The 26,348-nt window shown below is 31.1% G+C and overlaps 1 protein-coding gene across 1 annotated transcript in view; it reads right to left on the bottom strand.

The window, feature by feature from the left end:
- Nucleotides 1–2,567: 2,567 nt before the first annotated feature.
- Nucleotides 2,568–26,348, bottom strand: part of LOC121125620 (homeobox protein Meis3) — a 68,524-nt gene continuing 44,743 nt past the window's right edge. The window contains exons 2-6 of the mRNA XM_040720807.2: nucleotides 22,329–22,506; nucleotides 11,753–11,924; nucleotides 10,698–10,970; nucleotides 8,614–8,788; nucleotides 2,568–2,729 (exon numbers count right to left, since the gene is read on the bottom strand). Of these exons, the coding sequence (XP_040576741.1) occupies nucleotides 2,713–2,729; nucleotides 8,614–8,788; nucleotides 10,698–10,970; nucleotides 11,753–11,924; nucleotides 22,329–22,498 (807 nt within the window). The 5' untranslated portion in view covers nucleotides 22,499–22,506 and the 3' untranslated portion in view covers nucleotides 2,568–2,712. The remainder of the gene's footprint in view (nucleotides 2,730–8,613; nucleotides 8,789–10,697; nucleotides 10,971–11,752; nucleotides 11,925–22,328; nucleotides 22,507–26,348) is intronic.

Genomic DNA, 26,348 nt, shown 5'->3' with positions numbered 1-26,348 from the left:
CTTATTAATTGGATTATATACAAATATATATTTCTATATTCTAAGAAGGGCTTTATTTTTTGAGACATACTCCAATTTCATTTGTTGTTGCAGACAAAATCAAAATCAAGTTGTTAACAGCCACTGAGTCAGCCATGTAACATGATCCAGAGGAGTCCGAAAAGGGTTGGGATGGAGGGGCTGTAGAAATTAAGAATTTGTTTCCTTTTTACTAGAAAATTTATATAAGAAATTTACTTTAATTTTCGAAATTATTTTTCCAAAAAAATTGGTTTTTTAATATTTTTTTTTTCAATAATTGACTATTTTGTGAACAACTGGGAATTTTCAATTTTCTTTTCCAATAAATTAATTTTTTGAAGAACTGCCATAGGTTTTTGAGATTTTTTCAAAAAATTAAATTTTTTCTTGATAGCTATCTATTTTTTTTGAAAAATCGAAAAAAATTTAATATTTGAAATATATTTTAATTTTTAAAATTTATTTCCCAAAAACCATATTTTTTCAAAAGTTTTTCCAAAAAAAAATTTTTTTTTGTTGTAAATAGCATGACTTTTTGAAATTTGTCATCAAAAAAATTAATCTTTTATTTGTATCTTTAAATTTATTTACAATAAATTTGATTTTTGGAGAACAACTATAGATCTTTTTTCGAAAAAATTATTTTTTTGTAGATAGCTATGGATCTAAAAAAATTAATTTTTCAAATTTTTTATCCAAAAGAAATATTTTTCCAAAAACAAATATTTTTTTGTAAATAGCATAGATTTTTGAAATTTGTCATTAAAAAAATTAATTTTTTAAAAATTTTTTGGATTGTTTTTCAAAAAAAATTCCAAATAATAAGCCACCTTCAAAATATAATTTTGCGGACGCCCTATGATCTTGTGTGACTTGTTAGATCTTCTTATTTGCTAGCCAAACAAGTTCCAATGTCTCCATAGGACTGGGGCACTTGTTATAGCAGCAACCACTTCTATAGTTTTTATTTATTTACAACTAGCGGTGGTACCCGGCATTGGCCAGAATTATAAGTCGTGGAAGAACATACACATTTTGCAAAATAATATAGAAGATAACTTCCAAATAAATCCATGGTTTTACCCTCCATTTTTATGAGTACACTCACCCGTAGATACATAAACACTAACAATAACTAGTGATATGCTGTGAGTTGATTTTTGGTGCTCGAATATTTTCGAGTTTCTTAAATACAACTCGAGGAATTACGAGCTATACTCATTACTCGTTTGAATACTCTTTACTCGAAATTTAAAAAGAAAATAATGTTGTTTTTTTTAATTCCGTCAAAATTAAATTTTTTTAATTATTTTAAAATGAAATTTTGGAATTTTTTGTTTAAAAAAAATTGAGAATTTTTGGAAATTCAAAGTAACTGTTAGACTATTCGTCCTGATATTTATCTTAAAATAATGAATTAATTTCTCCATCAATATATAACATATCTCAAATTAGATTAGTATTTTTTTCCAAAAAACACTTAGTTTTAGCACCTTTTTGATGAGGACCGACAGAACACAATCTCTGTTTTATAACATAAATACTGTGAAATTGTGTGGACAATTCCAGGTGTACCAAATACATTTTCAGGGATCCAGAAGATGTGTTAGATATATATGGGAAGGTCTATTAGCCATGATATTGAGAGTTATTGGAAGTGATGTAAAAGCCTTTCCTCTAGTCTGGGTAAATGACAAAATTGTTAACATTCTATACAAAAGTTTTTTTGTCCCCAATATTTTTTTTTCTGTTCTCAATAGCTCCTTTGGGGTTGGAAATTGGGAATTAATTCAAAATAGGCTTCATGCCCCACATCAAAGGTCACTCAACCCTATATAAAAAGAAAATTAAAGTTAGGGGAATTTCGGTCAAAGGAACTTTGGCTTATATATTTAAATACACTTCTTGGCTGTATGAGGCTGTAATGGATTTCTTGAAGTCTTAGGCAGTCCAGATGGAGATGCCAGCAGTCTTTTCAGCCTTCTCAGCGCTGAAACCGGCGTGGAGGAGATGGCAAACGCGTAATTTTTTTGATGGTGCTCCAACCTTTGTACAATTAGAGACATGGTTTAAACAAGAAACTTGTTTATTTTGTTTCCTCTGTCGTTTGGTTACGTAATGAAACCTTGCAATCAAAATAGAGGTGATAAAATCCTATTTATGACACGTTTTGGGTCCCACTCTGTGGTCAAGTTATTTTTATCGAGTTCAAGTAAAATAATTGAATCCAACACTATTAAAAATGTAAAATATAATTTTATAAAAAACAAGAACATTTTTTTCACTCATAAAAACACTTTTCAAAAATAGTATATAAATATTTTACCATTGTTTGTACTATTTTTTTCAAATTCATTCACCTAATATGTCGACACACGGAACACTCCATAAAATGTGTTTAATTACTATATTAATTTTTTGCATGTTGCATGTTATTTGTCGCTTTAATTCTACTCATTAAAAATTGTTTTTCCCCCGTTCATTACCTACTCCCCTATTTCATTGTTCATGGCCCAAAAACAATAACAAAAAAAAAATGCTAGGTGTAATGTTAATCACTGACGTAATTTATTTCATTGCTTCACAGATAATAATATTTAATATGTACATTGTACATATGAGTATATTATAGGTTCATATATTGTAAATGTGTGTTCTGCTTTGTATTTCTTTAGCATTGGATGATGAGCCTCATTCTGGAGATGAATCTATAAATTAATTAGAAAAAAATATATATAATGGTATACATTAAAAAAGTTTTTTAAAAGAAAAATAAATCGAAAAATAATATGTTAATTAGTTATGGGTCGATTAATCGGAATCAGGGGCTTTTTCCGGAATCGGGTTCGGGAAAATAATGTTGGTTTTGTGATTCCCATTCTTATTAATCTTTTATTACTTTTATAAGTGATGAAAAAAGATAGAAATAGAGACTATGAATATATACGAAATGAATATAGACACAATATATTAAAAATGCCATAAAAAAATAACCCTCATTCAATAAATATACAAAAAATTTATTAATGAAGGTCATTCGTAACAGAAATAGAAGAAAGAACCTGTATTTTTTTTCTAAAAATGTGAAACATTTAATTTCTTTTTGGGCCCTGTACAGTCATTTTTTGTAAAGAGCTACGTAACAGCTATTGCCAGCCCTACGGAGTCTCATGCAGTGTTAAGCTCTGTCATTCATGTGCACACAAATACTTTATTAATACTTGTATGTTCTCTCCTCAAGGATAACAAAGTTTAAAAAAAAAAACACTGTTCAGATCACCAATTGATTTTTTAACAGACGAGTAAAAGGTTGGATTGGTTACAAAAGTGAATTATACAAAAAAATAGGTATTATCAACTATGGATTGATATTATCATTTTATTACTTCGTTTTTATGTATTAAAAAAATATAAGCGTGGACATTTGAACTTTATAATGTGTCAGAGAATACTCAAAAATTAATTAGTCAAATGAATGATAAATGAAATATTGCTGGTTGTGTGCATGTATAATAAGAGCACTGTGTGTGTCTTTTTTTGGTATTGATGTCTTATGTATGTAGCATGTGTATCATAATTCATGTGCATTTTCAGTATATATACTGTTAAGATAGGAAAGAAAGATAAACTCTGATATGTTAAAATTAATTTTCTTTGTTTTTATTAGTAAGCACTCTTAAGACTAAAGTACTCATGAGTCATTATTCTTCTTTCATTCTTGAGGAGAGAACACATATGAAGTGATATAAGTATAGAGTAGTTACGTGTAAGTGTGCTTATGAAAAACAGAGAGTCAGACTGAGGATTTCTCTAAGGGTCATCTTCTACCTATATTATCAAAGGAAAATGGTCGTTAAGTTGGTCCTTCATTACTCCGGGCAATCCCCGGTACTACCGCTAGTTTTTTAGTAATTTCATGTACTCTAAATTACTCATCTTCTTTTTTATTGTAAATTCTACACAACATATATAACTTCAAGAAGTAGGAAGTCCCAGTGCTCCGGAAATTGACCAGGGAGGGGTCCATCGTATTCCAGCAGGACGGGTGCCCTGTGCAAAACGCCAAACCAGTCCGAAACTTCCTCGGCAAGAATCTCCCCAAGAACGTTGCTTACCGGCCTAAGGATTTTTGGCCCCCCAGGCTCCTGAACTCAACCCACTTGACTACAGCATAAAGGTGCATATTGAGGTCAAAGCCTGTACAGTTCGCCACCCAATGTGAAGCCCATCATGGCCGCAGTGGATAAGGCCTGGGCTCAATGACCGCCAAGTACCTACGGAAAAACCGCCTTCCGACCTCGTCTTGAGCTCTGCATCACCGCTGAGGGCGGCTATATTCATTGAAAATGGTAATCATAAGAGTATAAATGTATTCCATATAAATAATTTTTTTGAGGACCCGGTAGATGGATTTTGTATTTTCACTGACGTCATATATTCTATCATACACTGGAACAAGGGCATATTTTGGGGTCATAGAGTTAATATATCTATTGAATAAAATGGACAAATTTTCAAAAAAAAAAAAAAATCTTTGAAAAAACTTCATAAAATGTCTATAAAATAAAATAAAGGACTTAAGATCTGTATCGAATACTACTGAATGCTAATGATAAAGACTGATATTGGAATGAAATCAAATATCTTTATAAGGAAAATTCCTATGAAAGGGCTTGAATTGTACAACTAATTTTGTTTTGTATCAATTAGGAAAGTAATAAAGGTGGATAATTAGAGATAAGTTATCCTTTCAAATGGTATAGGTAATTTATTGTCTACACTACGTAAAAATATCATTTAATAATGGAATGACATATCTTTAAAAATTAGATTTTTGATATACAGATAACCTTAAAGTTCTCTTATTAGTCGGTCACAATATGACCTCTCAGTACAATGTAATAGTTTGACATTTTCCATAATATTAAGAAGAAAATCGGGGTTATTCTTATAAACCTAGAGATTAATGCCTAGAGTTGTAGAAAATATGAACGGCTGGTATGCTAAAAAAATCGAAAATGATGTGATAATTCGCAAAGTTTCAAAAATGTTTGGAACTAGAGCAGTATAGTTGGCCTGAAGTTTTATTGAATTAGCTCGTAGGTATAAGGAATAATAAAGAAACTTTGATTTAAAAAAAAAAATGTTTCAAAAGGTTACTATTTTAAATTTCTTTCCTACTAATGTAATTATTAGCAGTGGATTTTTGAATTTTTTTTTCGAAAAAATTTAATAATTGAAATTTAACTTTCTAAAAATTAAAAAAAGAGAGTAATTTCTATCGGTTAAGCCGAATTTGTCTGAGCATACGGGGATCCCTTTAAAAAAATCTAAACTTACAATTCATACTATTAAGTATGTTTCTATATCATAATTTAAAAAAAATGGTTTCTATTCATATACAGCTTGCTTGTTTATTGAGTCTCTATAAATGGCTGACGTACACTCCAATGCAGACGTCATCTGAAAACTCTTTATAGCTTGTTATGTATAAACTATACTACCCCTATTTTTTTTGCAAAGTCATCTAAGATTTTATTTTATTTCAGTGTGTGTGAATTTTGAAGCTATCAATTAAGTTTGAGTATAGAACGACCTATATTTTTTTTTGCACATGATATTTGTCTTTTGTGTAAATGTAATATGTATTCACTTATTAATGATGTTCTCTAGCCCGGTACAACTATATTGGTACCGGATACTGACGGGGTTGAAAGTGAAATATACTAAACAAGTATTGAAACTAGAGTTTATGGATATATATATTTTTTTTGACAGAAATAAAACATATTTTCCCTTCTCTCTTTCAATGTATATTTCTCTCTTTATCCCTTCTGTCTCTTTTCTTCTACCTTCATTCTTTGTTTCTATTCCACTTAATTCACCCTACAATGTCAGAAAGGTACCAAAATACTAAAACTAGGGATATTTGCAGGACTATATTTGGGAGGAGGGAAGGGTGGATTTTACTTTCAAAAGATGCCATTTTTTTGCCAAAATTTTTTAAAAATGGATTAATCTTTTTGGAAAAAATCAAATTTTCTAGTAAAAAGCAAAAATTCAATAATTGGGAGGGTGCTATAGCCCTCCAGCCAACCACCTGCGGCTCCATTGAACACAATTTTTTGGTACTCCTGTACTATAAAACTGTAGTTTCGTGACTACACTCATTTGAAACCGTTCGTGCAATACGATTAGGTCATATAATATTCATCTACCAATGACATAATCTTCTCTTTTTAAAAGTACTAAAAAATGGAGTGTGAATATTGTCTTAGATAAAAAATATTCATCAAACTTTTGAGCTGAGCTGTAGAAGCCCCCCGTGGCCGCCCTTTTAATTTAGTGCAAGATAATTACTATTAACAACATTTTTGTTGTATTTTTTTAGCCAAAGAAAGACAGAAAACAATGGAAACATCGATACTATTTTGACACTTAATCAAAATCATAATCAAAGGTGAAAATCCTCTATGGAATGGGCATGTTAAAAAAAGAAACTGAAAATCAACATGATAACCCTAACAATTTGAAGAATATATTGGAGGAGACAAAGAATAATGCCCATGACGTTTCATTAGATCAGCTGTGGCAAGAGAGGAAAGAGAATAGTATATAAAAATTATATTTGCTAGAATTACTCAAATGTCGATTCCCAATTCTCCTCTGAGTTCAACAAGGACTGTCAATTATAGATTGACAACAAATCTTCAGGCTCTTTTATCAGGACATACGAACGTTCAAGCAGGTTTTGAATATAATTGAATCTATTTAGGAAAGGATGTTCACTAACTCAGGAATGAAATAATAATGACAACTGCTAAGGAAAATACCCCCCCAAAAAAAAAAAAAAAAATATCATATATGTTTATAACATATGGGTTGAAAAGTCCTAGGCTTAAGAAAGAAAACAAGTTTTTTTTAGTTCAAAATTGTTTTTTTTAAATTATGAGTCTTTTTTTTTAAATTTTAATTTACTTTATGGAGCGGAGTCCCCATAACAATTTTCAAGTTTAAACCCTTAGCTTGATCGGTATTTTTCCCATCAAAAGCACGTAAAATTAAAACCAAAATTGTTTTTGATCATTTGTTTAGGAAATAACAAAAGTAACGTCAACCTTAGCACAACAACACAAAGGACATTGTTTTTATTTAAAAAAAAGCGTCATCCATGGGTAAAGCCTGGGACTTTTCAGACCAATCGTAAGATATAATAAACTTATTGACATATATAAGTAATTATATTAGAGTGTTGATAATTTTTGGGGCTAAGGCCCCATTCCCCTCCCCCGCCTCCAGAAGATGAAAGCTAACAATGCCCCAGCTAGAGAAAAATTGAAAAACTTAGTTTGATAAAGTTTAATGCCTCTCAAGCCACTTTTAGCGTAGTAAAGGACCTTTTGATCTTAAAAAATGGGATTTTCCCATCGAAATCGACCATTTTTAATCCTCTTGGACAACCGTTCTAAATATGATTCGATCCTCTGAGTCAAAAATTGTCCCTTCTATACATTATAGTATTTGGTTTGTTAGTAAAAAAATACTTTGTAGATCTTGTTTTTCATCATTTCAGGGACGTGTACGAGGTCCACAATGATTTATTGTTTCCCTGTTTTATCCAACATGACACAACAAAATTTAATCTTAGTTGAATAAGTGATAGCTGTTGATCAAGAAGGAGGAACCTTTATCTTGGATAAAACATACACTATGTTCCGTCAAAAAAAGTTAGATTAATTCAAAAACCGGACAATTTAATCATGTGCATGAAATCATTTTAGCTGATCATCGATTGATTTCATTTTTATTGATCTATGTTTGTTTGCACTTATGATTATATGGGTGTTGAATGATCCACTAATGAAAAATCTTCATATTCAATATAAAAAAAAAACTCATGAAAAAACAATTAGAACAATCTTTGGACTCTTTTGTGCCTCAGATTCATTTATGACGGAGTCTTCAAGGTACGTACTGGGATTTCTTGTGTCCCCCCGGGAAATTGTCCTTAAGAAAGATCCCAGGAAACAATTTATTTAATGTTCCTTTAATTGATGAGATGGAGTTGCGTCGAAACAAATTTTTAAACTTCGGGATCCCGTCAGTGAATAATGAATACTCTGAAATTAAGCATTTCTTCAAAAATAAAGTGTAGTTCTTTAAACGTCAGCTGCTCATTATACTCTATTACAACACCATCCAGTCAATTACACTCCCAGTCTCGTCTGGGATTACACTGATTACCTCCGAACAAGACCCTCATTGTTACTTTTCCTTTTCATGAGCACACGCACTGGGCATTACTTTATATTTTGATATTCCCTCGTCAAGAATAAAATAATAATCACAACAGCTATATAAAATAATAAACCTGTTCAGAGGGCCAATTAGAAAAAACCGCTCCCACTTTTTGGGATATATTTTATACAGCTTGACAAATATATAATTATTTTTCTACGTTTCCTTTCATATTCCCTTTGCGATATAGGCTATATCGGAAAAATAAAACTTTATCGAATTGGAGTATAGATATCCACTCGTAGATATATAGACATAAGAAGAGTAAATGTCATGACATAAATATCATCTTACCTTCTTGGAAGAAAGTATCATCAAATGAAGAAATGACATCTGCTTCGGAAGGCTGAACGAATTTGGGATAGTATTTGACTCTGTTCTGCATGAAATGAGTGCTGTCGTTATGTAGAGGCGAAATGAGTACGGGAAAGGGAAGGAGTCCATCCGAGCTTGGGGACATTTCTTCTATCTATGTAATGATTAATATTAAATATAAATAAATACAGCTGATTTTCATAGTAGTTTTTAAAGAAAGTCTAAGGAAAAAGACAACAAGTGTTGTGTCATTACTAGGGATGGTATTTTGAGTCTACACATTCTCGCAATCTACAAAAGTTCCATCCCCAGTTTGTTATTTATTCCTTTGATTGAGGTTGCGTGCATAGGTGAACTTATTTAAGTACATGGGTTTTTTTGTTCTGTTATAATTTCAACAATTTTATTTTCTCTTTCCTCTAAGGATCATGAGTACGCACGAGTTGGAATCAAAGTCAAAGTGAAATTCAATTTTTGCATAATTAAAACATTTATGGGTTTGTGATAAAAAACATTTTTCTGTAGTCCTTTTTTTATCCATTCCATGCTGCCAATGAATTTTTTTTTGTCCAAGAACATCAATGTCACGCTGTAGCATGCTTCCATATGTGAAAATTGTCGAAATCTTCTTGAGCATACGTTAAAAAGAAGTATAGGTTGCTAAACTGCAAGATATTAATGGTATCCATGATTTAAACATTCAACTTATCATAGAGCAAGGAGCAAAATTGGGATCTCTATCTGAGGATATGTCTCAATGTTACCATTTTTATGACACTTTTGAAGGCGTGGCTTGTAAATTCCATTCGATTTTGACAATTTTCAATCAGTAAGAATGTATTTTACTTTATTGGTCACTGCTGACTTTTCCTTGCTTCCCAAGGAAGCTCTAACAGGCCAGCTCATCGTCCGTCTGGACCAAAGCTATAAAACGAAGTATGTATGTTAGCTTGAAGTGATTTCCTCCAGTAAGAATCAGTATTTGAGAACTAACACAGCTCATGTTACTTTCTAATCTTCCCTCATGAATTAAAGCTTGTTTAATTCAATTAAAAGGGGGAATTTATAGAGCTCATGTTGATATTTATGAAGTAATATTCATGGGATCCTCAGTACCTCCTAGCGGACAAAAAACTATTCTCGTAGTCAACTTAATTGAGGCAAAAATTCACAACATGACCTTAGCTTAGCAACTTGGTTAATTTTTTTTTTAAGAACTTCCTATACTATCTTGGAACGGATTGTGGAAGACATCTTTCAGGGGCTTCCGCTAGATCATATATATATATTTTTTTAGGGGGGAGTAGATTTTGAAATAAATTTTGATAAGAAATCCAAAAATTAAATTTTCTAGAAAGAAAAAAAAACGAGGTAAAAGATATTAAGTTTTTTGGGAAAGAATTTCAAAAATTCTTAGCTATTCACAGAAAATTAATAATTTTCAAATTAAAAAATATTAAATTTAAAAAAAAAATAAGAGAAATTATATAATTTGGGAAAAAATTTGAAAAATTATATTATTTGGAAGAAACTTTTCAAGTTAAAAAATGTAATCTTTTTGGAAAAAAATTAAAAAAAACCCAGAGCTCACAAAAAATATATTTCAAATACAAAAAATTTTGAAAAAAATTTCAAATTTTTTTTTTTGTAGAAAAATTTCAAAATCAATTGTAATTAACAGTTTCTGCCTTTTTTTCTAATAATTTGAAAAATTATTTATTTTTTGAGTAAAATAAGAAAAAATTAAATTTCAATTATTTAGAATTTTTTTTTCAAATATTAAATTTTTCGGGTAAAAAGCGAAAATTCCTTTATTTGGGTTGAGGGAGCTACATCCCCATCAGCTCACACCTTGCAGACGGCCCTGTCTTCTCCAAGGCCTGACGTTAAAGTTATTTGTAATACATTTCATTTTGATTCTGTTTTCAACTCGTACATAAATCAGGGCCGTCGGAAGCTCTCATTTTTTTTTTGGGGGGGGAGGGGGATAAAAGACAAGTTAACTATTTGCAAATGTACCCCAACCCTTCCGACGGCACTGTACATATTATAAGCTGTCTTACTCCTCCACCAGGATGTTGCAGATTGGGATGATGAAACTGGAACTTATGTATGAGAGGATTGTTGTTATTGTTATTGGCTTGTACCCGGGATGGGTATGAGGAGGGATTGCTGTCATCCGACTCATATCCATTATAGTCACTTCGAAGAAGATTTTCACTCTGCATTTTTCCTTTGAGACATGTAATATAGCGATTGCAAAAGTCCTTACAGAGTTCTTGCACTTTTTCCAGCTCTAACAAATGGATGCGTAGTACTTGAATGGCCTTTATCATCTGAAAAAGAAGCGGGAAAATTAAGATTGATAGTAAATGAATTTATGCAGTTAGCTTTTTGTCAGTTCTTATGTATTAGGTTCAAACCAGTAGGAAGACTTCGGACTGTCTGTACTAGAACTGATTTAAAAAGGAAGAAGTACAGTTGAGTGACGTCATCAAGGACCGAAATTTGACTGATATGCAGGACTGAACTAGACTTGCCCAAGACTGAACTGGACATGAGTACATAATTTTGTAATTTTTGGGAATTATAATCCTTGATCAGTTCTAAAAATTATACAAAATTCTTCAATTTTAACAACAACAGTCAAAATCAAAGATTTTCGAGATTTTGCCTTGTAATTGAGGAAGTCATATTCATTCAAAATAACTAATTGACTGTTTTTGCTGAAGTGTATTGAAAAAGTAAGAATTATTTTCCCTCATTTAACAGCTGTAAAATTAGGTTTGTAATTAAAAAAAACACTTTATGGTGCTAGCAATTTTTCAATGAGGCAATACACTTGTAGCACTGAAAGGTCATGTAAGAAATAATGTTTTTGAGCCACAAAAATTGCTAAATTGATATTCGAGGATTCCAAAATTCATTTGTAGGTCAATTAGTTAGGGCGTTATAGGATTAAAATAATAATATGTAGGACAATTATCTCACAATTCTGCAGTTTTAGTCGAATAAAATTTGATTTATGTACAATTTTATTTGAGTGTGGAGAAGGGGCGGCCTCCTAGGCCTTTACTTTAGTTACGGGACTGCATGAGTAGGTAGTTTTATTTCTTACCAATTCATTTGTTTCTTCATTCTCAGTTAGAAAAGAAGTCTTATCCTGGTTGTGTTGGTGAATGAAGAGGCGAACATCTGAGTTAAAGCTATCAATGGACGGAGAGTCCATGGATCTGGTGGACAACTCACATTTTTCAAACAGAAGTACTAGTAATGGAAAGAGTGGATGTCTGAAATAGCAAATTATTATTTTATTATTTGTTAATGAGTAATTGATATACATATTATTTCGATCAGAAAATGTTTTTACAGTGTGGTCCTCTAAGAATCCCATTAACATTAACGTCACTAAATTAGGAATATTATGTCTACAAGTTTCTTTCAAAATATTGCAACAGGAAGATAGGGCCCCAGGCTACACTTCATATGAAGTGCAAGAATGATATAAAGATAACTTTAAGCACTTTTGGGGCATAACCATTTTGTCGCACTCTTCTCCTGATCTTAAAGCCCCTGACTTTAAAATGTAAGGTATGAGTCAAGTTGTTCCAAACAAGTGGAAGCACATAGAATTTGATATTGGTTAATTAAGTAGCACCAAATAAAACCAGTCAAAAAGTATTAATACATTTTTTAATACAAACCCTCATCGTTGGGTAATTTAACTTTTTTTATAAGACTCTAATATCGAACCACCCTGAAAGTTAGGATGGAAATATATATGCAGCTTGTTAACATTAAAACCAGCTGGTATGATTTTTCACAAAGTAAGTCTGGATCACATTTGTATTCCCAATCTAATTGACTCCCATTTATATAAATAAATTATTATGATACATCTTTCGGAAGGTCTACAAATTGTACACAAAGGTCGTAAAAGTTCCATGAACAGTTATAAGAAAAATAATATTGTATTTGAAAGGTGTAATATTAGACATATTCAAATTTTCACACATCAAATGAAAGTTGCAGGTTTTGTTAATCCATCTTAAAAAATAAATCTATTAAATTTGGATCCCTTTATATTTTAGATGTAGAAAAATAAAATGATAATTTGTGTTTAATATTGCGTTTGTCCTGACGTAACAAATATATGTTAAGTCAACACACAAAAAATCTTGAACAAAGATAGAAAAATGAGAACATGATCAATCATTTTTTTACATCATGATACTAATATTTCATAAACATATTTGAGTCAATTATAGGCTTATAATTCAAATTTGTGGGATGAGTTAAGAACTACTAATAATTTTATTAGTTTAGAAGCTTTATTTAAATTCAGGGACTCATATCGTCTCCGATATGGACCTTTCAAATAAAAGGGCTCAACTTTTTCATTATTTTAATGTTGACGTTCAATTTTCACTATAGTTTAGAGCCTTATTTGCATTATGAGACTTATGGATATGACCTCTTTCATATATAATCTATCATTTTAAAATTAATTCCTTCGGAAGACGCACATTGGCAACTTTAAAGCTGTATTTGAATTTGTAGCACTTCCAAAAAATTAATCAGAACGATTTGTTCATAGAAATTGACCATATTTATTCATCGAAGAATACTAAAGTACATAATCCAGACTTAATTTCGAGAGTAATCATTCTAGCTTGCATTTGTTTTCACAGGTCACATATATATTATTATAAATACACACCAGGGAGAAAGAAACACATAGAGATGACAAAGAGAATTAGATAGGCAGTTCGGCATAGTAAGGCGGAAGTTGATTAACTTTTTTCGTTTGTAGATATGAACATCATTTATGACCAGAGGTGTATAAAATATGTCTTAGAAAGTTTGAGTAACTTTTTTAGTTAGCAATCGGAAGAGGTGTGAATTTTCCAAAGCTGTTACATTTATTATTTAATTTTTGAAGACAAAACATGTGTGCTCATAAAGGAGGGAGAAAAATCGTAGGGGTTTGTTAGGGAGTTTTAAGCGTTATCCCTTGTAGAACTTGGAATAGAAATGAGGATCGACATCGAAGTCATTCCTGCCTATGGCCTTTCTAGATATGGAGTAAGATTACAGGTGCCTGTATCTAATTTTGCGCCAGTCCTTAATTATTCGGTCCAGTCCATTCTTAGGAGCAGCCTTATCAGCCCTTGGGATCAGTTTTTAAGACTGCCAGCCCTTCGGACTCTCAGTAACAGAACTGATGATTAAAAGAAGAAGACGTAAAGTTGAGTGACGTCACCAAAGGCTGAATTTATAAGTTTTAGGACTGATATGCAGGACTGAACTGGAACAGACCCAGACTGAACTGGACAGGAAGGAATGCAGTCTTCATACTACATAAGGATCGACACAACACTACTTGTATCTCTATTTGTAGAGGTGAGTCAAATATGCCCTAGAGAGTGCTGGAACTTTTTGGTCCTTGCAACGTTACATGAATTTATTATTTTCTAAAGCTGGTATCATTATTTTGGTAATTATTGGAAAAGGAATAGTAAGAGTTTGCTCAGGGGTTATAAGTAGGGTATTTTTAGACTCAGAGTAGAATGAAGGATCGATATATTTGTCTTTGATATATACGTAGAGGGATTTGTTTTATTTCCTTAATTCCCCAGCTGCTTGCAGCTGATCTAATGCAACATCATGACAGCAAAGCTTCTCTTTTCCCTAACATTCTTACAATGGTGATAATTGAAATGTGTTTTCCCATTTATTTTATTTTTACAGACTGGCAGGACATATTTTATGCCTCGGGGCTATGGCACAGGGTAATAATTTGAGATACAAGTGCCAGACCATACGAAATTTATTTGATATAGGAGCTACTCAGGAGCAGGGGACGACGGTTCGCGAGAGATATTTTAAACTTCTTAATTTTATTTCTTTTGGATCCATTTTTGACTTACTAAGTCGGGTCTAGGAATGAATTGTATAAGTTTGCCTCCACGCCCGACTTTCTCTTTCAATCCCGAAATTGGAGACAGCGGATAATATTAGTTCAAATTTGGCAACTTTTTAATAATAACCAAAGTACTTGGCAATGGGAAGAATATATTATTTGAGTAGAACGAACCGTATCTCGACTCAATCGACCACAATTGTTCGAATAAGTTTTTATGTAGCATTATACAATCATTGGAGTTTGTACTGAATAGATATATATTTTTTTTATAGTAATTTTTCTGTTTAAGGAGTTTTTGATGACATAAAAGTTCCTCTCCACGATACCTAGTACGTTCATCCTGTAATTATACTGTAATGTTTCATGGTCAATATAATAAAAAGTCTTAGTGCTTTAATTAATGAGATGTGATCTCCTTCGGCCTCATCTCTAAGACCCAGAATACTTCATACAAAACAAACCCACAACCTCCTCCACATAATGAGACCTTCTATTATCTTTGATAATCTTCCAAATTGCTAATTGTCGGAATATCTCGAAAAAGTCGAGCTTTCCTTCTTCTTCAATAATATAATTTCTTTATTATTAATAGGTTGCAATCATTGAATTTCAACCATTTGTATATCTCCAATTCCGAGATAGAAAGATAAAGTATGACAAATTTATATAATGTGTCCTATTATTTTATCTCTGGGTATAAAGCTGAATTATAATTTAAACGTTAACTATTGGAAATAAGAGGATTGTCCCACTTTTTATAACACCAAATAGAGTGTTGAGCAATGAAGTTAATGTAAGAAGGAAAAACAAATGTGACGTCACGTTGTATCAGCTGATATCCTTACTCAATCGTTCGTGCATTTATATATTTATTTCCCTACCTTAGATAGTTATAAAATAAATAAATATATATAGGTACAACCATAGATTATTAAATCAGATAATTTGAATTATTTGCACAAATAATATATACGTATGTAAAGATAAATTTGCCAAATTTCCTACAAAAATAAATATAGAATTAGAGCCAAAAAGAAAATAAAAAACAGGTATCATAAATTTGTACAAAAAATCGGTTCCCTCTAAGGTATTTTATGATTAAAAGAATAATAAAAAAATATCTATTATATATAAATATAAGATATCCGTTTTTGCAATTCCAATATATTTATTTGTACTCTTGAAATTAGTGATGTGAGGATTCAAAGTCGAGATAAACATATTTGTGCTCGGTTTGTTTGAGTTTGTTTATTAGAGTTGAATCTATTTTAGAGATTGTTTAGATCTTCTTTTTTTTGTCTTTCCGTTAACAGCATTGTAAGCAAATTAGCTAAAACGATTTTTATAAGGTGCCTGGTAGTTTTGTCTTAAAACTATTTTGCCTCAAGGATATTTCGCCTTAATATACAGATAAATGAAGCTTACCGGGTGGAAACTTGAGACTTACGCAGTTTGAAAGAAAAAAGAAAATAGCCTACCATTCTTTAATTATTCATTTAGCAAAAATCTTTATTCATCTTTTTCTAATACATAGGCAATTTCAATTTGATTTATTCTATTCGGCCACCATTAGCCTCACAGATGGCGTCAGGTTTCTTGCAAAAAGATTTGCAAGTATTGAAAATGAAGTTTGGGTCCGTGGGAGCCCACTCCTCATCGGCTGAGACCTTCATGTTTTCTTGATAGATGCTAAATGTACAAACAGTTCTAAATTAATTTCACAGAATCTTTTAAATCAATATAATACAAGGGTGTAAGTTTCAATTTTCCACCTGGTATTAAAAGTTTACAAATTGAATTTTAAAAAAATCAAATTATGCAAGGTTAATTACAGTAAAAAGCATAAAAAGTTTGTATTCTGTTGGAAAAAAAAAAATACATCATTAGTTTTTGGGGATTCAGAAAAGATATTAAAAATGTTGGGGTTTCCAAAATAAATCCGAGAATATGAGAATGCATTGAAAAAAGTGTTATTTTGTATAAATTATAAATTGAAGCTATTAAATGATTTTCATAAATTACACAAAAAATCATTTGAACAGTCTGAATTTCTCTGTTTTTAAGTATAATACTTTTAGGATGACTTTTACGCAATAACACGCATGTTTGTAATTTTTGAGTAATGGCAAAATGTCCTTCTACCCTCGAAATGTAATCCACACTCCATTTGTAGAAAAACCATTCTAGCTAGCTTTTGTTCTCAGTTGCCACACATTTACCTTTTATTTTATTTCGAAAAAGTAATGAAATACGGATATCAAACTTTGTTGCCCATATTGATATGGTCACAACACTATCAACAGAAATATGCTCATACTATTACATAAATCTAACACAGAGAGAGGAACTCATTTATAGCCAAGGTCAGTGAGATGTTTTTTTTCTAGAGAAGCCCTAAAATAATTGTTATTTTAGAGCTTGGGGAACATCTGGATGATGTACGTACGTGCTAATTTGTGTCACGAAAAAACACACACACAAAATAAAATAAAATGAAAACCTTCCACACAAAACAAAGTAATTAGTTTATGAGGATGGTCCGTAAACAACACTACTAATAAAAGGCAGCGGCTATGTTGCATTCGAAGCAACCTAGCTATATTATATGTATAGATAGGAACATAGATGGAAATAATATGAAAATGGAAGGTGTTTTATATTTTCAAAAGCTGTTGTTATTTCTCTTTGATTATGAAGAGAGAAAATATAAATATTTAGTGATCACTAGTGCACGAAAGACGTGGATTAAGGCTGTGGGGTTGTTGTGGAGTTATAAATTTAAGTTCCTGTTGCACTTGGAGTATAATTAAGGATTGACATCGGAGTAATTCCTACCTATGTAATTGCTATATACAGGGTGGGATTTCTGTTGTTTTCTTGCCTTTCACAGCTGGTCGCAGCTGATCTAATAAAACATCATAACAGTTATGCTGCTCTTCCCTCAAACAATATTCAAATTGTCAGGCAAATAGGCTCCGGAGAGTAACAGATCAACAACTTCATTAGTTAAAGCAGGGATGCCCAACCTTTTAATATAATGGGCTGCATTGCCACTTGAAACATTTTAATGGACCACATAACCTATTAAATTAAATTTCATCAAAAATAGCTGTATACAACAAAATTATTAAATATATATATATTTATTTCAGATTCAGCCCAAATCTAATTTTTCAAAGGCAAACAGCTTTAAAAAAACCTATCCGGTAACCCGGTTTAGAGGCTTATGTAGGTTTTTTTATAAAATTTTTCAAAAATTAAATAAATTCCTAGACTGAATGACCTGTTCATAGAAAAAAAAAAACTTAAAATTTGTTTAATTTCTATCTTTTCTCATATTTTTGTTCATGAGGATAATTTTTCATACAAAATACTACTTGAAGTGAGAATTAGTAGTGGATCCTACTTAAATATTTAGTGGGCTGCAATGTGTCCTGCAGGCCACGTTTTGGACATCCCTAATCTAAAGATTCTATAGCCTCCGACCGTAGATAAGGATTAAGGTAGGTTGGTTTATTTTCGGTTTCTTTTTCTACAATACTGGCTGATCATATTATTTTAAACCATGGCTATTACCCTCTTCCTCCTTACAGATTTTACACCATACAGTATATAAGTTGTCTAATATAGATTAGCACAGTAAAGTAAGAGATCGTCAACAAAGGATACTTATAATCTTACTACGTCTTATCTGGGAGAACCTGGTGTGTAAGATCAGATCCCCAGAGCCGAGTACATCTTACTCAAACAGCCAGAGGGCTGAAGAGAAATTGTTGCCCTTATTTCTCTCCCTTCTACTATAAAAATAAAAGTCATTATCGGAACAGCAATGCTACAAGGTTTCGAAAAAACCACCAAAGGTTTCTTCCATTAAGGGCACGTTGGTGGGATCCAAGTGAAAATGTTCTTCTTAAAGAAGGATTCCATCAAACTTCTTCTGGAAAAACTCTTCTCCTTGGGTCGTCATTGTGCAATACAAATTGTCTAGTCTTTTATCGAGAATCAGTTCTGCTTCCGAAAGGAGTAAATATATATCTTTCTACGGTGTTCTCAAGTATAATCGGTTCAGAACCCGTTTCAGGCTTAAAGAGGTATGTTAGACAAGGACCCGCTTTCCTTGCTGAAGTGTCTTTATACAATACCACTCCCACAAAAATTAAAACTTTACATTGAATTTTTAAATAATTAAGAAACTTTATGGGTTTGAAAAAGGCTATGATGACTAAATTAAAATAAATATAAGTATTCAAATAATCTAAGGAAAAGGGCAATCACGGGGGTGGGCGAGGGTACATTATCACCCTTAATTCCGATGAGTTTAAAAAGTCTACTTGCACTATGTTCATCCTATAAACTTTCCTAAAGAAGGTATTTTTGTAAAAAAAAAAAAAAAAGACAAAAAGAACCATGAAAGTTTCATTCTCTACCCGCTCTACAAAAGTCCCAACCTTAGTCTTCTTTAATGGAAGTTGTGTGAATGAGTGAACATAATTGTGGTAAATTTTTTTTGTTTTATTATTATATCAACCCTCGTGTATCCTTTTACCTGATGTAGGCCTCTTCAGTAACTAATAGTTCCAAGATAGACCAGCTCAATCATTAGTTACGTCACTGGTTCACATTAGATCCCTGTTTACCAAAAAGGATATCTGTAACAAATTAATGGTGTGGAACTTTCTCTATATTTTTTAGATTTTAAATTACATTTCAAATTTTGTGTTTTTAAACAAAATACATCAACTGTCCCCAATAAGCTACTTATATCTATAATGACGTAATTTAGCAAGGATGGTTCAATGGGATTTATTTTTGTCTGATCCATACGCATCCTTAAGATTTTGAATAGGACGTCAAAATTTTTGATCTAATGCAATACAAATATTTCTTTTAGGCCCTGCTTTTTTTTCAGACTGGAAATACACATAATTAATCATGATTAAGAGTCATTACAAAATAAATTTATATACATGAATCACAAGCCATCAATGTGATTATCATTACATATTTTCCCCCTTCAAATATTTATTTGCTTATTGAATGGCAACCACAAATAGATATTGTAAAATATTTATGTTCAATATCATTACATATTATGAACAAAGATCAACACATGCATACTAGTGTTGGCGTTGTTCCGGAAATCCTAAAGTAGTATCAGACCGGTATGACTCTTGTCAGAGAAAAAATAGAATTAAGAATAGTCAAAGCCCTATGCAACTCTCAAATTAACAGCAAATCCAAATTTCAAATATTTATAAATATATTTTAGTTTTATGGTTACAAATTTATATTGTAAAATATGGATAAATTCTAAATGTCCTCACGGGCGCCCGCAGGATTATATTTTTTTTGTTGGAAGGGGGGGGGCTCGTTTTTCATCTATTTCATAAATCCAAACCTACCTATAACAATAAATTTGATTGGACAAAAAATTCCTGAACACATAGCCATTCACAAAAAAAATTAAATTTTTTGAAAAAAATTCTAATATGAAATTTTAAAAATCCATGGCTATTCACAAATAATTCAAAAAATTCACATTGCTTAACAGAAAAGAAATAATTTTTCGGAAAAAAAATTCAAATATTAAATTTTTTGGAAAAAAAAATCAAAAGATATTCGAAAAAAATGAGTTTTTTTCATATTTAGGGTTGTTTACAACCCCTCCAGCCTACCCCCTCGAGGTAGCCCTGGTTATATGTACACACTACACAGTATTTGTTTTAGAATTATTATTATATTTTTAGATTTTCAAGGTTATCCAGATATTTATAATCTATGGAAAATCTTTGTATAACATAATGAAAACATCAAAAACGGTTGATCTAGAAATAAATTGGTCTCTCATTAGTAAAATAAGTATTTATTAAAATATCCCTTATTGTTCCAATGGATTTTTTTAATAATGTGTATCTCGCATAGTATAAGTGTGATCGGCTTACGCTGGATGGCGTTTGAAAGATAAGATTACATGCTATGTTAATGTTTGACAAAGTATTTTTTGAGCTGGTGTCAAAAATTGACATCAGCAAAGAGAAAAAACAGTACATTGGACTGTTTTTCTTCGAACAAGGCGAAAGCGCAAGCCAGGTGGCTGAAAATTTGAATAGTGCCTATAATACTTTAACAGCCAATCACAGTTTCATCAATTTCCCTCCGTTAATTTTGACACGCAAAATGCACCATGCTTGTGGAAGGGATTTTGGAGATTTTAAAGTTCAAAAAGGGATTGGGAAATCGATAGATTCGGAGATTACATGTCCTTGAATTGACGAAAACACAATAAAAGAGATCAATACACAAGAAACATGTATAGGGTAAAAACCCTTTCTTAGGGGAATTTTGAATACCATAAATAGTAAAAGACTAGACTTTGACATACATTTGATCTTTTACAGAACCATAACAAATGGAAACATTTATGAAATAACAGCGGGGGAAGGAATATTTTTTTTCTGTAAAATTGAAAAAGAGACCCACAATTTAAGCCTACTGAAGGGATTGTTGAAAATAAAATCGGGAGCCAAATATATTTTATAAGAGATACAGAATTACCTTAAAAACGAATAATTTTTGTTTTATCTATATTGGTGACCATAAACAGGAAATTAATTTTATCTCAATTAAATTAGAGTGCATGCTTTAGAAATTTAGATCTGGTACATAAAGATTTGGGATATGTATTAAATTTAAAATTCCTGGATTAATACAAATACAAAAATAATTTAGTGTCAGAAGCAAGGTTAATGGAAACACAAAATTATACCTGAACACTTTTCCGACTGATGATTGAATTGCACCACGCTTTTTAATAGTGACGTCATAGAATATATACTGTTACTATTAATCACAGAGTTTCTAGAATTATATAATATCAGTCTATATCAGTGGTTCTCAAATATCGCATAACGATATTACAGATACTACAACGATACCATAGGGGGTACATGAGATTTTGAAAGAATATTTCACAAGTTGTACATAACACAGGGAAGTCACCAGGGATTGGCTTGAAAGGACTGTAGTCTCCACCCCCCCTCCCAAATCAATTTTTTTTTTTTTTTTTCTAAAAAATTTAAAATTCGATTTTTTTTCCGAAAAATTATATATTTTTAATTTAGTTAATCTTCTGTGAATAGCTATGGAATTTTGAATTTTTCTCCCATTTTTTTTTTGTGAACACGTAAGGATTATGATTTTTTTTCCAAAAATAATTCATCTCTTGAGAGCAAATATGGATTATTGAATTTTTTAATTTTTTTTTTGTGAACAGCTGTGGATTTTTGAAATTTTTTCCAAAAATTTATTATATGAGAATAGCTATAATTTTTGAAATTTTTCTCAAAAAAATTTAATTTGTCAAATTTTTTTAAAACGAATTTAATATTTGAAATTTTTCTCAAACAAAATTAATTCTTTTGTGAACATGTGTTAATTTTGATTTTTTTTTACAAAGAAAAATTAATTTTTTGAGAATAGATATGATGGTTTGAAATATTTTTGAAAAGATTAAAATTTTTGATATTTTTTTCCAAAAAAATTCCAAAAACCAAGACCCCTTCCAAAATATAATTCTATTGAGGCCTCAGTCACTGAAGCTAAAAATTATTTGTGCTGGTTAGGGGTACTTGGGTTAAATACATGAGACTGCGGTCTCTACCAAAAAATCGGTCTAAGTCGCTTTTAAAAAATTACTCGAGATCGAAACGAAAAAGTAAAAAAATAAAGTAGGTGATGGACAAAGTCTCAAGATTTATTACATACATACTTATAAATCCGCTTCTTGTCCACTTCCAGGATTTGTTCCTCGGTTTCATGGAAGATACTAAGTGCGGAGGAGGGCTTTTGTTGCGCTAGGCTTCCTGGAGGTGACTCTCCAGAGGAATTGTGTGGAGATGAAGGTGATAGTGGGTAGTCTCGAAGCATGATTCTATGCATTTATATACCTGTTTGTGGTGAGGGAAAGAAAGAAAGAGAGAGAATGTAAAATAATAACAAAAGTCATAAGTGGTGTTTAATTTAGTAATTATTTTTATAGCGTTTTGGTTCTAATGATTTTTTAATTAACTCGTAGTTTTTATGGTGTTCTTTATAAAGTATATTTATTATATGTATATTAGGGAGGTTTGTGCCGGAACTTTTGTTTGCTTTTCCATTAGATCTAGTGTGGAAAAGTTATCAATTGATGGGAAAATAAGGTATTTTAGTTACATAAGTCAATGTTATTCATGTGTGTTTGTACGATAAAAACTCTTTAAAGCGTTGTTCAATTAACGGTCACTACTAGAGAAGGAAATTTATACTATATTTTAGAGGCATCTGCAAGGGCTGTACCCCCTCCCCCGCTCAAAAATAAAAAGTTAGTTGTGCTTTTTACTAGAAAATTTAATTGTTGAAATTTTTTCAACAAAAATTTAATTTTCTGTGAACTGCTGTAGATTTTTTAATTATTTTTCTGAAGAATCTAATATTTGTAATTTCATTTTTAAATTTTTTTCCAAGAAATAGGTTAAAATTTTTCTCCAACAGTTGAAAATTATAAATTTTTTTCAAAAAATTCAATAGTCAAAATTTGATTTTTAAAATTTTTATCCTAAAAATTTTTTTTTTGTTAACCGCTGTAGATTTTTTATTTTTTTCTCGCAAAACATTTCCCCCCAAAGAAAAAACAACAAGCAAACAAAAACTATATATATAATCCTAACAACACTCCTGTATATATGGACTTCAAAGGCAATTTCTTGGTCAGATAGAGTAATTGTATTAGTAATACGTTTACTTATACTTAATCAGTGCAACTCCATCTGACCAATTAAAGGAACATTTAAAAAAAAACAACAATCAATTCAACTTTTTAAAAAAAACTTGAGAAATAGCTCAAAAACTTTTCATGAGCTCTATTATCAAGGACTAAGATGATATTTCAACGAAAGTAAAACCCATTAACCTATAGCAACCCCAATCAGCAAAAGGCTCAGATCAAACTTGCATGATGCAGCTTGTCTAGAACATTATCTGTTTGTAAGTAAAATTTGTTCGAATTTCGATTATATCTAGTGCAGAAAAGGTATTTCATTGTCTATAGGTCACACCAAAGCTAGTAAGAAAGTGTTGAATGCGCCTTTTAATAGCCTGATAAGAGTTCTTGGGCTAGAGAAAATCTTTTTTCCACTCGAACGATGGAACTTTTTATTTTACCATTACAGATGACGTCAATTTATCCTTTTATGTCATTTCCCTAAATGACGTATAGGGCGCAATGTCTATTTAACACCCAACTAAATTTAAAAAAAAAAGATTTTCTCCTATAGTAATAATCCAATTTTAATATATACCAATGGCAGATGAGATTAATCAATATTATCACCTTTGGAGTCAATAATAGCCTCAGCTCTACTTGGAAAGCAGATCTAAATTGACAGTCTCTTTTGGTAGATTTGGGAATTCCTTCTAGATCCTGGACATCATCTTGTATTTTTGTTGCAGGAGGTTCTGTTGGTGTGTTAATCAACTGAACCCCACACACTGACTCTCCAGACAATGAACCTGTTCAGGTTTAAGCTGTTTGCAATCTCAACCTTGTCTCGTTTGAAACGGATTGCAAATAGGACTCTGCCTTTTACACGATTGGGGAATAAATATTTCGTTGATTGATGCCCTTAAAAAAAAAAAAAATGACGCCAAAACAATTCTGGCTGGCCATTAAAACACCAAATAACCCCATACCTGCTTATGCGCTCAAAATTTGTTGTTAAACAACAGCCTCACGTTGTATGCAACTCTTTTTTCATTTGCCGAGCTCGTCTCGTTGTTAACTCAATGAATGGGGAGAATTCATGGAAGCTGCATTGTTAATTATATATTAATATTCAATACCAGACGCTCATAGCGTAAAATATAGCTTTTGCGTAGCAAACTCTGATTGGACAAATATTGATCCCATGGTCTACGTTTCACCACTTGGTTTAATGCTTCAAGTTGCACACCCTGTTGTAATCTCGACGAAAAATGACCCAAATTCTTTATTTACTTCATAAATATTCTTCAAAATAAGGAAATTTCCCATACCTCCCCCTCCCACATGAGGTTATTTGAAAATACAGGAGGCTGCATTCAAGTGGGTCATGCCCAACACATCTTCAGCAAGGGCTCTTTCTTCCTCGCTATGTTCTTTTTGATAGAGATTGTTCTAATTTTTGTCAACTACGGAAATATTATACAATTATTGTTTAAAATTAACCACAGCTTAACAAGAGCTAATTCTGATTCAACCAATCAAAGTGATTAAGCTTAAAACATCAAATAAACGTACAGCTGACAACACAACACACTCTTAATGTGTAAAAAAATAATGAGAAATGCTTTGAAAAATAAATTGTAATATGTCACGTATCGGTTTACTTTTTTTAGAATAAAAATTCAATCATTGTTTTGAAGTGTTCATAGATTAACAAGAGCTCATTCTAATTCCACTATTGAACGTTTAGAACACTGATTACTGTAAAAGAAGCAGATATATCCACATTTGACCTAAAATACAATGTAAATTATGGTGGTTATTGAGGTAACGTCCTGCTGGACACTGATTTGAGTAAAAGAATCCGAAATATCGACTGCTCATAACAAAATACAGTGTATATTTTTGTGATGTAATCATGTGTATTTTTTAGCGGGTCTGCGTTTTTGGAATTGGTAATTGGAAGAATGAATTTTCTTTTCTTTATCAGTTGTCATAATTATTTAACCCCTGATTACTGAACTTCCTTTCCTGCTACATTCAATTATATTCAAAACCCGATTGAAATTTCGTTTGTGCTCATAAAAGATTAACACTGAGGATTATTTCCAGAGTTGTAATTACTTGTGAGTCTTGTTGGACGGTTCTAAAGAGTCGCCGCCAAACATAGGGAAAGACAAAAGAGCCCCCTCTAATCATACAAAATACAAAAATAAATCTCAATACTGTTTTAATTGAGTTGGTATCAATATTTAATTTTTTATTCGGTATATTCGGAGTCGGTTCTTTTGTTTTTCCCCTTCGTCACTGCCGTACGTAACTGGTATAATGAAACATCATGACAGCTAACCTACTCTCCTCTTAAATATTCTTCAAAGATTAAAAGGATTCCTATTTTTTTTTTTTTTACCTTCCTCCCCCCTGATACCTTGTCACAGCTGATTGTAACTGATCTAGTGAAGCGTACCGACAGTGAAGCGGCTCTCCTACAGAATATTATTCAAATTGTCAGGATTATCCAGGGTCGTCCACAGCGGGAGGGCTGGAGGGGCTATATCCCCCCAAATTAAGGAATTTCTTCGTTTTACTAGAAAGTTTAATATTTGAAATTAAATTAAGTTTTTCAAATTTTTTTTTACAAACAAAATTAATTTATCAAATTTTTTGCCAGAAAATTTAATTTATATGAGTAGCTATTAATTTTTAAATTTTGTCCCAAAAAATTTTATATTTAAAATTTGATTTTTAAAATTTTTCTCAAAAAAATATCATATTTCTAAATTAAATTTGTAAAATTTTTCTCCAAATAATTTAATATTTCAAATTTAATTTTTAAAACTTTTCTCGAGAAAATTCAATGTTTCATATTTTAATTAATTTTTTTTTTCATATTTATTTTTCGAAAAAATTCAAAATCCTAATAACAAAAAGTTTAACTTTTAAATTTTTTTTTCAAAAAATTTTAATTATTTGTGAAAAACTACATATTTTTGGATTTTTTTCCAAAAAATATAATTTTTGTGAATAGTTTTTATTTATTTTTGTGAAAAA

Source organism: Lepeophtheirus salmonis, chromosome 10, assembly GCF_016086655.4.
Source record: "Lepeophtheirus salmonis chromosome 10, UVic_Lsal_1.4, whole genome shotgun sequence".
Lineage (NCBI taxonomy): Eukaryota > Metazoa > Arthropoda > Copepoda > Siphonostomatoida > Caligidae > Lepeophtheirus > Lepeophtheirus salmonis.
The sequence above is the reverse complement of the archived record's forward strand: the minus strand, read 5'-3'. Positions and strand labels throughout refer to the sequence as shown.